This window comes from Pan troglodytes, chromosome 9, assembly GCF_028858775.2.
Source record: "Pan troglodytes isolate AG18354 chromosome 9, NHGRI_mPanTro3-v2.0_pri, whole genome shotgun sequence".
Taxonomy (NCBI): domain Eukaryota; kingdom Metazoa; phylum Chordata; class Mammalia; order Primates; family Hominidae; genus Pan; species Pan troglodytes.
Genome location: NC_072407.2, coordinates 122,426,440 through 122,443,157, shown reverse-complemented (window position 1 = coordinate 122,443,157; position 16,718 = coordinate 122,426,440). Strand labels below are relative to the sequence as shown.

The window sequence follows — 16,718 nt, the reverse complement described above, 5'->3', positions numbered from 1 at the left end:
TTATCCCAACTGTCCTTGCCATATGTTCCTGTACGCGGTAGACTTTTTGGACTATGAGGAAATCAAAAAACAAAGTGTAGCAACTGGCTAGTCATGGTGGCTCAGACCGGTAATCCCAGCACTTTGGGAGGCTGAGGCTGGAGGATCGCTTGAGGTCAGGAGTTCAAGACTAGTTTGGTCAATATGGCGAAACCCCATCTCTACTAAAAGTACAAAAATTAGCTAGATATGGTGGTGCACGCCTGTAGTCCCAGCTACTTGGGAGGTTGAGGCAGGAGAATTGCTTGAACCCAGGAGGTGGAGGTCGCAGTGAGCTGAGATCTCGCCACTGCGCTCCAGCCTGAGTGACAGAGCGAGACTCTGTTTCAAAAACAAACAGACAAACCAAAGTGTAGCAACTGACCTCTTATGAGGTATTTTATATTGTGAGGGGCAAGCAAGAAATAAAAGACTAATTATGACCGAATATAAAGTATTTACTAGCTGCTGGGCACGCCACGTGCATTGTTTCATTTTCGTCAATGCAACCCTGAGGAAGGTACTATTATTAACTCAGTTATTATTAACTGACGCTTAACGAAATTCACTTGCCCAATGTCACGCAAGTCAGTAAGTGGCAAAGCCAGCACTTTCTGATGTCGAGAGACCATGCTTCCTACCCACTATGCCACATACACCAATTAGAAGTCTCAAAAAAATAGAATGGGTTATTGGGCAAAAAGATAAGTTCCCTAAGATAGAAGATGTTCCCCCATCTCCAGTGTGAGTAGAGAAGGGACAAAGGCACTGGGTCACTCAGTATGAGGACACAGTAGGTGATCTCTGAGGTACTTTTTTTTCTTCCATTTAAAAAATATATAATTCATATGCCATAAAATTCACCATTTTAAAGTGTACGACTCAGTGGTTTTTAGTATATTTGCAAGGTCATACAGCCATTGCCACTAATTCCAGAACATTTTTGCCACCGCCCCCTGAAAAAATTCCAAATCTTTTCATTACCAAATATCCATGAACACCCTCCCCTCTACCCAGTCCCTGGCAAACACTAATCTACTTTCTATTAGTTTTCCTATTCTACATATTTCATATAAAGGAATCATACAATATGTAGCCATACAATTGGGGACCGCCTTCTCCACCTAGCATAAAGTTTTTAAGATTCATTATGTCGCTTGTTATCTGTACTTTATTCCTTTTTTAAGGGCAAAGAATATTCCCCTATATGAATATACCACATTTGGTTTACCCAATCAGTTGACAGACTCTAAAGTACTTTCAATTCTGAGATTTTATGACACAGATTTTATGCACACAATTATGGATTATGTCCTTAATCCAACTGAAACAACACGAACGACAACTTGATTTAGCTCTGGAACTGTTATTTGCCACATCTTGCTAGACATCTGTAAGTTGAGACAACACTGCTACCTAAAACTCAACATGGCCAAAATTACACTGATTTTCCCCTCAAAGCTTATCTCTGCTCTATGCTTTCCCAGTTGTTAATCAATCTCTGGTTCACAGAAAGTCTTGTTTTTTAAACTCCTCCCTCTCCTGTATGCTACATATTAACTTACATGCTAACATCTGTAATTTCTACCTCAACTACACCATTTTTCCCCTTTCTGTTCCTACTTTACCAAATGTAAGCCTCTTGTTCGGATATTATCACTCTGCTAGCCTTCCTGCCTCCCAACTCTCCTTTGCCTGCTTTATTCTACTTTAGCATAATTCAGCTGCTGAGTTAATCTCTTTAATGTTTAGTTATGTTCAAGTCATTCCCAAGATCAAACACCTTGAATGGAATGCAAACTTCTCAGAATTTCTACCCCTTAGTCCAGTGTAGATAACTGCAATTTAGGGAGGGAGAAAAGCAGAAAACTAATATTCATGTACTTGTCACTATTAGGCTGTAAACACCTTTAAGTACAGAAACTATTTCTGCAGCCGGGTAAAAAAGACAAGCTTTGGTGGAAGACAGACCTTATCTTGAATCCTAGCTGTGCCACTGGGAACATCATAATCACTACTAGCTTCAGTTACCTGCTCTGTAAAAATGGAGAAAAACCACTTACCTTATGAGGTTTTTGTGAAGACAGGAGTCATGTATGTAGTGTACAGCACCTGACACATAGTTTGTACTCATTAAGTTGTAGCTAATATTTTTATTTTTTATTTTATTTTGATTGCCGGGCTGGAGTGCAGATCATGGCTCACTGCAACCTCCGCTTCCTGGGCTCAAGTGATCCTCCCACTTCAGCCTCCCAAGTAGCTGCGACTACAGGCAGGCGCACATCACCTCACCTAGCTAATTTTTCTATTGTTTGTAAGATGGTGTTTCACCATGTTGCCCAAGCTGGTCTTGAACTCTTGGGCTCAAGCGACAAGCGATCCACCCTCTTCAGCCTCCCAAAGTGCTAGAATTACAGGCATGAGCCACCATGTCTGGCCAGCCATTATTTATTTATTTATTTATTTATTTATTTATTTATTTTCAGATGGAGTCTTGCTCTGTCGCCAGGCTGGAGTGCAATGGTGCGATCTCAGCTCACTTAAACCTCTGCCTCCCGGGTCCAAGTGATTCCCCTGCCTCAGCCTCCCAAGTTGCTGGGACTACAGGCGCCTGCCACCACACACAGCTAATTTTTTGTAGTTTAGTAGAAACGGGGTTTCACCCTGTTGGCCAGGATGGTCTCCATCTCCTGACCTCTTGATCCGCCCGCCTTGGCCTCCCAAAGTGCTGGGATTACAGGCGTGAGTCATCGCGCCCGGCCAGCTATTACTTTTAATACTCATCTTGGAAGTTTCCAAAGTACATTTCAGACTAAGGGAAAAGCAAAGGTGGAGTCCCGGCCTAGAATGTGAGGTGGGGAGACTTGGAGGAGCCTAAGCCTTACTGGGGAAGAGGGCTCACGATGGACAGTAGAGGGAAATGAAGCTGGCCAAATTATGAACATCTCTGAAACAAAGCGGAGTTTAATCGATACAGTAGTAACCATAGCCACTGCAGGTTCTTGGGCAGGCAAGTGGCACAATGAAAGGAATGTTCTGGAGCAAACCTGGCGGGTAGTCATGCATGACAGGCTGGAGAGCGGAGGAGGCAGCAATCTATGCAGGTGTTTTAGTTACATGGAGCTGTGCCGCAAGATAACCTGCTACAGTGGAAACAGAGCAAGGGGTAAATCAGAGACATTTTGAAAGAAAAAAAATCATAGGATCAAGTAACAAACACTGCAAACGAGCCTAACATCCACCTTCTTTTCCCTAAGGCCTATGATTCCTTTTTTTCCTTAAACCATCTTCAAACGCCCTGCTCCACTGCAAAGCTTTCTGAAACAAAGCTGGGAATAAGTTAACCAATTAATCAATCAACTCTATAGTCACGGCCGCCAAGCTGTTCTGGCCCAAGATAGAAAGATTCCTGCATTTAATCTGTCTCGGTATGCCCGGCCTTAATTGCATGTTAGATCAGTACATCTTTGAAGAGAGAGGGAGAAAAGAGTTGAGAATGTAAGTTAATCATAACGCATGTTTAAAGACGCAGAACCGGCTGGGCGCCATGGCTCACGCCTGTAATCCCAACACTTTGGGAGGGCCCAGGCAAGCAGATAGCTTGAGGTCAGGAGTTCGAGACCAGCCTGGCCAACATGATGAAACCCAGTCTCTACTAAAAATATAAAAAATCAGCTGGGCATGGTGGCATGTGCCTGTAGTCCCAACTACTCAGGAGGCTTAGGCAGGAGAATTGCTTGAACCTGGGAGGCAGAGGTTGCAGTTAGCCAAGATTGTACCACTGCACTCTAGCCTGGGCAACAGAGTGAGACTCAGTCAGGAGAGGAGAGGAGAAGGGAGGGGAGGGGAGGGGAGTGGAAAGGAAGGGAGGGAAGGAAACAGAACCCTCCTCGAACACTCCTATTAGAATGCCAATACCCCCACCAGAAGCAAACATTAGGCTCTGTAGGTATTGCAGGTAAATGTCACTGACTACTCAACCAGGATTTATCCCAAAGAGGACAATTTCCAAAAGAAAAAAAAAGAAACAGTAGAGAAGATTTGAGTCTTTTACTCTCAGGTGGCAAGCCATAGAAACAGTTTTGTCTAATCTCCTTTCCTGTCACTTGAAGTGTTGGTTTGTAAATATTGATTGCATGAAAGCATCCAAGTTATCTGGGACTTATTCTCGCTGGCTGAAACAGTTTCTCTGGTGGAGCATTTGCTTGCTATACAATCTGGTTAGCTTATATTCTGGGGACTCAACTTCTACAAAGTCTCCCAATTTCATAAGCCTTTCAGAACAGGCCATCACTCAGGACACGAGCTGAAGTGGAGATAAGACCTCCAGTCTCTCCTCAGCCAATGCTCAGCAAGTCTTCTCTGAACCAGGAAAGTCAGATTTTCTTCCACAAAAGCCTCCAAGTTGTTGTAAACTGGCAGTAAGACCGTGATGAAAGAAGAGATGAAACTGTTTTATCAGACTGCAGGTAACAGTAAACTAAAGTAAGCTGTCAAAGATACTTCAAAGAAGAACAGGAGAAAAAGAATTTTCCAGGGACAGATTTCAGTGGGTGACATTAAAATTACACTCTAGTTGGGTGCAGTGGCTCACACCTGTAATCCCAACACTTCAGGAGGCTGAGATGGGAAGACTGGCCTGGTGGCGTGTGCCTGCAGTCCCAGCTACTGAGGAGGTTGAGGTGGGAGGATGGCTTGAGCCCAGGAGGTCGAGTCTGCAGTGAGCCGTGTTTGTGTCACTGAACTCTAGCCTCAGTGACAGAGCAAGACCCTGTCACAAAAATAAAATGAGCAAATAAAAGAACACTCTAATTGGGAGCAACACAGAAGGTCAGGAAAGGATAGAGCTTACCTGAGAATACCTAAGCAAGCCAGTGGGCAAGCTCTGTCTGTTTTCCTGTGCCATCAATTTAACATTCAGAGTTGAAGGGGCCTTGGAGAGAACTGACATCCAACTTCCTCAGTGTAAGATGAGAACACTGAGCCTCGATAAGTAAATGACTTGTTGTAGGTTAGATAACCAGCTGATATCAGCACAGAGACTAGAAGGAACTCAGTTTAGTTTGGTCTTGCTTCCCCGGTATGTACGGGCCCTCTCCCTATGCATAGGAGGGGAAGGCAGAGAGGAATCCCAGAAATCCTGTCATATGCTAGACTTTAGGCCATGATGTCTGGGGCTGTTTCTTCAGAAAAGGTTTCAAAGTGCTATTATGATTTGAGTATGAAAATCACTTACGCTTTTCAGTGCAGGGGACGTGGTGATTGATGCATTTTTAGGAAGACAAAACACAAACTCTCACTAAATAACCACAATATAACTCAGATCTCCATTAAGACTTAAAAGAAAGTAAGCAGCTTATATATTTGAATACAGATGTTTCAAAACTACAAAGATCTAGCTTTAACTGGAAGATAACCCAAGTAGTATTAGCACATTGTATATGGGAGCTTGCAGCAAGATGAAAACCACTACAGGTGTACATAATCACTGAAAAGTTCCTGGAACATCTACCATTCCACTTCACCCCGTTACAACAGTAGTCCCAAAACATCACAAGTCCAATACATAGGTTTCTCTAAAACCAAGGCTCTCACTAAAGCAAATGTAATCAAAAGGGTATTTTTTTCTTTCTTTACACTTAAAAGAACAATCAAGTTTAAGTATATTATTACAGAGGTCAGCAACTTATTTTTTTTTAATGGGGCTCGGTGCAGTGGCTCACGCCTGTAATTTCAGCATGTTGGGAAGCTGAGATGGGAGAATCGTTTGAGGACAGAAGTTCCAGACCAGCCTGGGTGACATAGTGAGACCCTGTCTCGAAAAAAAGTTTAAAAGTTAGCCAGACATGGTGGCACGTGCCTGTATTCCCAGCTACTTGGGAGACAGAGGCAGGATTATTTAAGCCCAGAAGTGCAAGGCTGCGGTGAGCTATGACAGCACCACTGCACACCAGCCTGGGCTACAGAGAGAAACCCTGTCTCTAAAAAATAAAAAGAACACACATATACTCACCCCTAAGAGTCTAGGGTTTAGACACACCAAAACCATAATATTACAGGAAATATGGCTGTATTAGCAAGTGGGATACTTACATATTCTTGACTACTTTTCTCCTCTCCTGTTTTAGGTACTTAAGATCCTGAAATGGGGCCGGGCACGGTGGCTCACGCCTATAATCTCAGCACTTTGGGAAGCCAAGGCGGGTGGATCACGAGGTCAGGAGATCGAGAACATCCTGGCTAACGTGGTGAAACCCCGTCTCCACTAAAAATACAAAATATTAGTCGGGCTTGGTAGCGGGCGCCTGTAGTCCCAGCTACTCTGGAGGCTGAGGCAGGAGAATGGCGTGAATCGGGAGGCGGAGCTTGCAGTGAGCCGAGATCGCGCCACTGCACTCCAGCCTGGGCGACAGAGCGAGACTCCGTCTCAAAAAATAAAAAACGAAACAAAAAAATCCTGAAATGGAAAATAAAAAACGAAAAATGTTGGGGAGATACCAGCCTCATGCCTAGTAATTTCTCATTTAATCCTCACAACTGTTAGGTTGGATATTATTTACTTCAATTTATAGATAAGAAAATGGAAACAGAAAGGGTAGCGCACTCAAGGCCACACAGCAAATAAGTAGAAGAGTTGAAATCGAATCCAGATCATCTAAGTTCAGGTTCTTTTCACTACACCAACAGTTCTCAAAGTGTGGTCTGCAAACCTTTGGGGATGCCCAAGACTCCCAGGGAGTCAAAACTATTGTCATAGGCTGGGCGCAGTGGCTCATGCCTGTAATCCTGGCATTTGGAGGCTCAGGCAGGACGATGGCTTGAAGCTAGGAGTTGGGAGGCCAGCCTGAGCAACACAGTAAGACCCCATTTCTACAAAAAATAATCTTTAAAAAATTATCCGGGCATGGTGGCATGCACCTGTAGTCCCAGCTACTAAGGAGGGTGAGGTGGGGCGGCAGGATCCCTTGAGCCCAGGAGTTTGAGGCTGTAGTGAGCTATAACTGCACCACTGCACTTCAGCCTGGATGACAGAGCAAGAACAGAGACAGACTGCAAAAAACAAAAACAAAAACAAAAACAAAAAAAACCCAAACCCCAAAACTTTTCATAAAACTACTGAGACACCACGTACCTTTTCACCATGTTGACAATTGTACTGATGGTGCAAAATCAATAGAGGGTGAAGCTGCTGGTGACTTGGCAGGAATCAAAGTTGTTGTACCACATTTCATTAACACTGTATCTGTTACTGCTGCTGACTTGCAATAGACACTGCCAGTTGCACTTAAGAATGTCCTTGACGAAGCAGTAAATTTTAATAATTTTATGAAATCTCAACCCTTGAGTATACATCTTTTTAATATTTTGTGTGGGGAAAAAAAGGTAAGTATGCATCAAGCAACCCTGCCACATAACAAAGTACCATGGTTGTGGCTGAAGGAAAGGTACTAGCTACTTTTCTTTTTTTGAGATGGAGTCTCACTCTGTTGCCAGGCTGGAGTGCAGTGGCGCGATCTTGGCTCACTGCAACCTCCACCTCCCGAGTTCAAGCAATTCCCCTGCCTCAGCCTCCTGAGTAGCTGGGACTACAGGCGCACGCCACCATGCTCGGCTAATTTTTTGTATTTTAGTAGAGATGGGGTTTCAACATGTTGGCCAGGATGGTCTTGATCTCCTGACCTCGTAATCTGCCTGCCTTGGCCTCCCAAAGTGCTGGGATTACAAGTGTGAGCCACCGCGCCCAACTTTTTTTTTTTTTTTAATGGAGGAAGACCATTTTGACATGAAAGAATGACTGGTAAGCAATCACCATTCAGACTTGAATATTTGGCAGGTATCTTCTCACTCAAAAATTAAAAAAAGTGAGGCTGTCATTTCAAGGAAAACTATATTTGTTGCCAATTATAAAATTCAAGATTCCAAGGAAACATTAGAATTTTGTGAAATTTGCATTTACCATGGGACTTTTCTGATATCAGTTGTGATATTAACAAATGTGACTTGATATTTATATAAAGAAATGTGTCAATATTTGGAAGAACTGCATAATTCAGTAAACCAGTATTTTCCAAATGACCAATACAGGATATTACAAAATCATGCATGGGTAAAAGTTACCACTCTTCACATAAATAAAGTGTAAAACGGATCAGTGGATTTTTAGTTTAACAGAGTACAAAAACTTCCTTGATAGGATTTCAGATTCCACACTGCAGCTATCTTTGAAGGAACTATCACTTGCCAAATTTTGTACAGTATCAAAGAAGAATATCCATAATTATCTGAAAAGGCTATTCCAATATTTCTCCATTTAAAAATATGTATCCGTGTGAACCTGGATTTTCTTTATATACTTCAACACACCACAACAGGGCCGGACACAGTGGCTCACCTGAGGTCAGGAGTTCGAGACAAGCCTGGCCAACATGGCAAAACCCCATTTCATGCGGGAGGCAGGATAATCGCTTGAACCCCGGCAGCGGAGGTTGCACTGAGCTGAGATGGCACCACTGCACTCCAGCCTGGGTGACAGAGCAAGACTCCGTCTCAAAAAAAAAAGAAAAAAAAATCACAAAAGATCGTGCAGAAGCATACATGAGAATCCAGCTGTATTCTATTATGCCAGACATTAAAGAGATCTCAAAAACTACATAAACCTCAATTTTTAATTGTGGAAAACAGTGATCTTTTCATAAAAATGTGATTTATGTTCACATGTATTTGGGTTTACTATTTTTAAATAAATTCATTTTCCTCATTTCTATTTTCTTTTAAATGTCTAATACAGTAACAATTGACAGATATAATCCACATGAATACAAGCTTCTCCATGAAGTCTTTCATCATTTTTAAGAGTGTCCAGTGGTCCTGGCCAGGTGTGGTGGCTCATACTTGTAATCCCACCACTTTGGGAGGGTGAGGCTTGCTTGAGCCCAGGAGTTTGAAACCAGCCTGGGCAGCATGGAGAAATGTCATCTCTACAAAAAATAAAAAAAAATTAGCCAGGCCTGGTGGTTCACACCTTTGGTCCCAGATACTTGGGAGGCTGAGGAGGGAGGGTCACTTGAGTCTAGGAGGTCGAGGCGGCATGAGCCACGTTAGTGCCACTGCACTCCAGCCTGGGCGACAGAGCAAGACCCTGTCTCAAACAACAACAACAACAACAACAACAACACACAAAAAAAGATATACATTTTTTAAAAAGTGGTCGTGAGATCAAAAAGATTGAAAAGTGTTGCATTATGTCATGCTATTTGCCTTTAATATTTAAAATAATGATAGCAGAAAAAAAGTCTTTGTACAGATGCCTCCCTGAAAGTTTTTAAAAGATTACCAAAATGTATCCTAATTAGTGTTTTTGATTAGCATGTGTTCAGGCAGCCACAACCCTCTGATCACACGTACAAAGAAAAAGATCCCTTAAAATAAAATGCCTTAAATTACAGGTCGGTCCAAAAGCACTCTAATCAATTGAGGGGGAAAATCTAGAAAGAGAGCTCTACATACCTTAAATGATCTCAAACCAAGGCCTCTGCTGATGCTAAGGGAATGATGATGTCTCACTAGTAAAAATAAGTGGCAAAACAAACATATTCCCTGACAGCTAAAGTTGAGGAAGTGTTTCCAATTAGTAACAAGAATTATCCTTGACATTATAGAGAAAATGGGAAACACCTACATCCAGCTACTTATCTGTCATGCTTTATGACATCTGTCATAAAACATCAAGGAGATAACAAGTTCAACTAAAAAGCAACTTTTTAATCAGGATAGATCCTCTTATATTTGAAGTTGGTATTAAACCTTTGGTAAACCAGTCATTTAGCTTGAAAGAGGGCGGTAAAAAATAGAAGTAACTGCTCACATGCAAATACAGAGTTTTATTGTCTCCATTCCTAGGAGGTGGCTATCAAAGAGCAAGTGGGAATGGTACGGGTATTTCTTTGTTCCACCAGATATATATCTGTATCTATAGCTATATATATAGATATAGATATATGTTTGTAAACAAAGCCAGGTGTACAAACAGGTTAATTTCCGCAAAGTACATTTGAATAGTCTTAATTTTTTAAATGTTTAACTAAAAGATGGTATAAACTACTAAGCATTTTATTACGCTTATTAGCTCCGTCAGCCAAATGTGCCCCTGAATGACTGAAAACTAAAATATTATCCCAAGAATAAGTCAAATTACAAGTATATTTCAAAACCAAAATACAGCAAATGCCCAAAGTAAGCGAGCCTTCTGAGCTAAAATGCTGTTGGTAAAAGCAAAGAAATGTTGGTATGTGAAGAAGCCCAGCACTGGGGACAGGAAAAATAGAGGCATATGCTTCATTTAGGGTAAGATTAAAACCAAAGTTATCTTCAGGTGAGTCATAAAAGCTGGCCTACCTCACTGAACTTTATACTTAAAAATAGTTACAATAGCAAATTTTGTTATATATATATTTCACCACAATTAAAAATCAATAATATACCAAAACCCATCTGATTATACACTTTAAATGAATGAATTATATGATATGTGAATATCTCAATAAAGCTGTTAAAAAAACAACAAACCTGCCCCACATGCTAGGGCAAGCCCACCTGCCAGCACTGTCATGAAGGTTTAGCCTTGTTGCTAGGGATGCTCTAATAAGCAGGAAGATGTCTGACAGTCACTGACAGGAAAATTAATTACAGGCTCCTCGACTCCTCAACTTTTCTAATATAACTTGGACAAGACAAATCAACCAGAATACAAATAAAAAGTCACATGCTTGGTTCCTTTAAGCTTATTTAATATTTGAAATCTTATTTTCTATTTTCCCAGACCCCAGAAAACAGAAAGTTTTTAGATGACCAATATTTTGTTCCAGAAACATACAGCCTTATCAGCTAATTCATAAAAGAGCTATTTTACAAAGGTACATCTGGATAATTAGAACAATAAAGTCTTTTAGGCATTTCAAAATGTGATCAGTAAAAATACATGATTATTAATAAAGTTTTTTTAAAGATAGTTCCAGATATTTTTTAAAAGCAATTTCTGTTAAAGAGTACATGATTGTATGGTGAACAAGGAAAATAAAATGTTCTAGTAGGAAGAGGCTTATTAAAAATAACCAACAGTGTGCACATGACAGTTACCATTTTTGGAATATATCTGCTTAGCAGTTGGCACCTGGAAATGGTGGGGAAGGCTTCCTTCTAGGAGGTACTTTTTTTTCCTACCAATTTATTATCAAAACCCTCAATACCAGTGGGGAAGGCATAAGGAATAAGGCAAAAGGAACTCTTTTCTTGAGGAAAGAAAAATTTTGTAGATGACTCTGAAAAGTGGTGGAAATATCAGGAAAAAAATGATTTATAAAACAAAAATTGTAATATAAGGGGGAAAAACTAGCCATGAGGAAGCTGACTGTGAGGCCCTGCTAATTTTGTATTTTGAGGTCCTATGCACGCAGTTCTCAGTGGTGCCCTCTGTGACATATAGGGAAGGAAATACTGACCAAAGCTCTAGTAATTCAAAACCATATATCGACTTCAGAGAAGAAAGCTTCCACTCTGAAATATGGAAGCCCCACGTATTACACCAAATTTACTAACATCAAAGAGGAAAACAAAGATGCCAGTAAAAGACAATTCACAGGAAGCATAATTACTTTCTTTAGCTTCTAAAAATAATTTTTAAATGGACTTCTCTATTATCCCTCCTAACTCAAAATCAAATAAACAACAACAACAAAAACTTTTTAAAAAGGGGATTCATCCTTCATTGGCAGTTGCTGTGGGAAAAAAGAAAGCCAAAAAGCTCATAAAATATACCTCCCATGAAATACAATACATAGTTACAATTTCGGTTCTAAAAGCCAATGTAATTCAAGCAGTCCAAGTTAGGTGATTTTAAAGTATGCAAAATATATAGCTTCGAAGGTGGTAATCATGATGTTAAATTACAGCACTTTGGGGGCTTGCTGATTTGCCTTGATTAACTGTTCTTTGAAAAGGAAGGAGACACTCTACATGTAATTTGCCACTTCATAGCAAAGGAACCATTAAGCCCACAGAAGAGAGCACAGTGTCACAGCAGGTCACTTCCATAGCTAAAATGCAGCCTGCTTGCTCTGGGAAGGTGGCTTTCTTTGTACACTACCCCTGTGCCCTTTAGCAGGGAAGTAGATTTCAACTTCTAGTCACGTCACTTAGAAAAAACTCCTCTGATGGTGACCAGTCTCACTCAAAGACAGACTGTATCTAATTCCATCATCCTGAAAGGAAGATGTCACAACCAAAGTCGAACGGATGTGACTATAATGGCCAAAATGAAATGGAACGTGTGGGAGGCCAAGTTGGGAGGGAGAAGAGAAGTTAGGTTGGTAAGATTGTGAGATATTTTCAGAATTAGACTTCATCTTGGGGCTTTGTTTGAAAATCTAGATATGAATTTATTTGGAAGTACTAGAGCTATGGTCAAAGTATTTTTCCAGTTAGTCCTGTTAGAGTTCCAAGGAGAAATTGAACTGCAAGGAAAGCAAATAATTACTAAGGACAAGATACTGGCTGAACTAGAGAAACTGAAATTTTGCTAACCTACAAGCTTCTTAATTGAGTGCTAGAGAATTACATAATTACCCTGTAGTGTGTGACGTTAAGAGGAAAGTTTTTATATTTACTTTTCTCCTAATTGCCCTAGATGGTGTTAGTGTCAAGTGGCTACAGGTGTAACCCTTTTAATTGAGAATGACATTATTTCTAGCAGCACAATGTAACCATTTGGTTTTTACTTGTTCCTCCTAAGAGATACAGAAAGTTCCAAATCCCAAACTTCATTTATATATTAGCTTCTGCTTCTAAAATTTTTAATCCCATTCTGAGTTAGATTGTACTTGGCTTATGACTAAAAATATAATTTCAATTTATAGATGAGGTCTAAAGATCCAAGTTGATCCACCTAAAAACACAGATCAGTTTAGGACAGAAACAGAAATCTGGACATAGATAAATAAACTTGTTAAGTTGCAGTGGTGTTTATAAAAGTAGGTGGGCATCCCTTACCATTTGTGGTGAAAAAATCATCTTTGGACTGCAGGGAAGCATTAAAATTACATCCTAGCAACTCACAGAGTTCAGAGGGCACCAATGAAAGATGTGAGCAACGGATGAACTCCTTGTTTATTAACAGAATTTACAGACTTCATTTTAGTTGGCAAAAATACTTCAAAAAATATATACCTAATGCACAAGGAAAACCAAAGAAAGTCAATATAATTGAAGGAGTTCTCAAATTACAATTCTGAAACTTACCCTCTGTAGGGTGCTGCTAACGCTACTATTCATCCTAGAGCAGGCAGTTACCAACACCTTGCCTGCAGTGTCCAGTGTATGTGCTGGTCTGCAATTTTTAGGGTCAATCACGGCCCCGTGTGGAAAGAGCTGCGGCAGTGAAGTCAGAGGACGTGCTTCTGGAGCTGATGTGAGCAGTTCTGCCTTCACCATATCTTTCTCCACTCCACCCTTGGCTATCCTTTTGACTCAGGGCCCTTTGGCACCATCAGTGCAAAAATTAGAGTCAAACCTCCAGGTACTAAAATTTTACTGGCCTTATAATCAGCAGTACCTGTGGCTAATGATAGCCATGATTCAACTCAGTAGTGATTCAGTTAGATAACCTTCCCAAACTCTTTACCCACTCCCATCCCACCCCTTCCTTAGCAACCCCCACCCCTGCCACTATCCGAAGCATTTCCATTTGTTTTTACTTCCTGCTCAATCTGCAGGGACAGTTTTACACAAGTGCCAATGTCTAATGTATAATTATAAAAATGAAATGATACCAAGAATAACAAATTTATAGTCAAGAAAATAAAATTTGCTTTCCTCTCCCACCCAAATCCCAACCCTCAATAGAAAAGACGACAATAGAAGAAAACACACCCATTTTCAAGTGCCTGCTATTTAGTATGTTGAGGATTCCTGTTAATTGTGGTTGATCCCAGCTACAGAGAAGAGGTGCTTGCCTCAGGGCGGGAGGAAGCCCATCCACTCTCTGACCACACCACCTGGGCACGTAAGAGCCACACGGCATAGCATACCTTTGAGGTGACCCTCAGAGAAGCAGCCTACTGGACAGCAGAGAGCTTGGAATACTGTATAGTGAAGCAAGGTGCTCCTCCCTTCCCCTTCTCACTTCCTCCTCTTCTTAACCTCTCTACCCAACTTCTGCATACTCCATCCTGACCTCTTTGCTTGAGGAGCAGTTGATTCTTGGGTGTACTAAAGACAAAGGGCTAAAACTCTCACTACTCAATTAAAACAAAACAAGGCAAATAAAAATTAAAATGTGCTTTCAAATACGGAATGAAGTCAAATAAATACATCTGATTTTCTCTTTTTCTTAAATCTAAGTACAATTTCATATCCTACACCCAAAGCTCTATACATTTGGTTTTTATTCTGAATCAAAATGAATTTCCGATAGTGAGGAGAGTAGAGTGAGGGAATGGATATTCCCTCACAAACAGATTAGTGCAGCTGCCACACTGTGAAGAACTAGTCCCACTCTGGGCACCTTGGGACATGACTAATCCCAGGTGGTTCACAGGCAGATCCTCTGTCACACTCTCTCTGCATCCACACTGGAGCCAGGATGTGGTGAGACATGGCCGATACTCCAAATCCAACAACCAGCAGTCACCTCCAGGACATGCGGCTCTAACTTTTATCTGAGAAGAATAAAGATACATGGAAATGATATTAAGAAAAAGAATATATTAACATTGCAAAGAATACCCATGACATCTGTGGGCGTGGTTCAATCTTTGTTTCTGAATCAGTATGTAAGCAGATGAGTATAAACTGCTGCACGGAACACAGATCCATCTGCAGTCAGGGGAGACACCAGCCACACTGTCAGCAGAGGCAAGTGCACCAACATCCGATAAGGCCAAATCCTCCACACTAGGGAGTCACAGCAGTACCAGTAAGCCTCACACCGAATCTGTGATTTACCAGGCTTCCCACTGCTCTGCCTTCTGCTTTGAAAAGGTGAAAAGAGAGAGAAGAGGGGATGGTATGGGAACTGACAACTGCAGTTCCTCTTAGAGAAGAGTAGAGTCAGCAGGCATGAGCTTCCGCTTGATATCTGATGTTTAGAAACAGGCAGTTCTTTAAAGACAGAAGAGAAATGGAATCTCAGAAGGTTTTCACTTCAAAGTATGATAAGTCATTTCATTCAGTGTAGGATGATTAGTCTAGAGTCTGGAACTCATAACTTTTACATACCTGAGTGCTTGTCTGTGAGGGCTGATCCAGCCAGCCTTTGGCAAAGAATGGTGTAACTTTCCTCCACCTTCTGTGAAATAAAACCCATAGGTTTTTTATTCAAACGTCATGAAACAAAACAAAACAAAAACTTCTGAAAACAGAAAAGAAGCCCTTTTTACATTACAGGTACAAGCCCCCAAATTTCAAAAATATTAACTTCATCATTAAAAATTTCATTAGTGGGAACAAAAAAGTAAATTTCATTCCTTTTACCAATTTTTCCACTGAAGGAATAACTTAGTATTTTCCCATGTAAAAAGAAAGTAGAGGTGGTAACCATAAATGCAATTCTCCCACCCCCAGGAGTCACCCTGGACATGGTCCCGTCATCATGTGCATGAGCTATAGTCATGCAGCACATAAAGACATGGCGGCCTGCATACATGATGATGGTCCCTTAAGATTATTATGGGTGGGGCATGGTGGCTCACGCCTGTAATCCCAGGACTTTGGGAGGCCGAGGCAGGTGGATCACCTGAGGTCAGGAGTTCCAGACCAGCCTGGCCAACATGGTGAAATCCTGTCTCTACTAAAAATATAAAAATTAGCCAGGACTGGGCGCGGTGGCTCACGCCTGTAATCCCAACACTTTGGGAGGCTGAGGCAGGCGGATCACGAGGTCAGGAGATAGAGACCATCCAGGCTAACATGGTGAAACCCCATCTCTACTAAAAATAAAAAAAAATTAGCCGGGCATGGTGGTAGGCGCCTGTAGTCCCAGCTACTGGGGAGGCTGAGGCAGGAGAATGGCGTGAACCTGGGAGGTGGAGCTTGCAGTGAGCAGAGATCATGCCACTGCACTCCAGCCTGGGCGACAGAGCAAGACTCCGTCTCAAAAAATATAAATACATAAATAAATTAAAAGATAGAAAAAAATTAGCTGGGCATGGTGGCGGGCACCTGTAATCCCAGCTACTCAGGAAGCTGAGGCAGGAGAATCGCTTGAACCCGGGAGGCGGAGGTTGCGGTGAGCCGAGATTGCACCACTGCACTCCAGCCCGGGTGACAGACCGAGACTCCATTAAAAAAAAAAAAAATTTATCTGGGCATGGTGGTGGTGCCTGTAGTCCCAGCTCCTTGGGAGGCCACGGCAGGAGAATCGCTTGAACCTGGGAGGCAGAGGTTGCAGTGAGCCGAAATAGCGCCACTGCACTCCAGACTGGGTGACAGAGCAAGACTGTCTCAAAAAAAAAAAAAGATTATTATGGAGCACATGTAGAAACCTGGTGTGTGGCACTTAATAATGGCATTGCTGATCAGGTAGGGGAAATGACTAATATTCAGTAATAGTGTTGAGAGATTTGGCTTTCCATATGAAAAAATCTATGTAAATAAAGATATATTCTATCTAGGTTTGTGTAAGTACACTCTGTGAAGTTCACACAAAG

General features: G+C 41.4%; 1 protein-coding gene across 8 annotated transcripts in view; it reads right to left on the bottom strand.

The window, feature by feature from the left end:
- Window positions 1-10,788: 10,788 nt before the first annotated feature.
- ARHGEF12 (Rho guanine nucleotide exchange factor 12) overlaps window positions 10,789-16,718 on the bottom strand; it is a 152,754-nt gene continuing 146,824 nt past the window's right edge. For all 8 annotated transcript variants that reach the window (XM_016922157.4, XM_016922155.4, XM_016922158.4 and 5 more), the window contains 2 exons: window positions 15,289-15,358; window positions 10,789-14,729 (listed from right to left, as the gene is read on the bottom strand). In XM_016922157.4, the coding sequence (XP_016777646.1) occupies window positions 14,719-14,729; window positions 15,289-15,358 (81 nt within the window). In that variant the 3' untranslated portion in view covers window positions 10,789-14,718. The remainder of the gene's footprint in view (window positions 14,730-15,288; window positions 15,359-16,718) is intronic.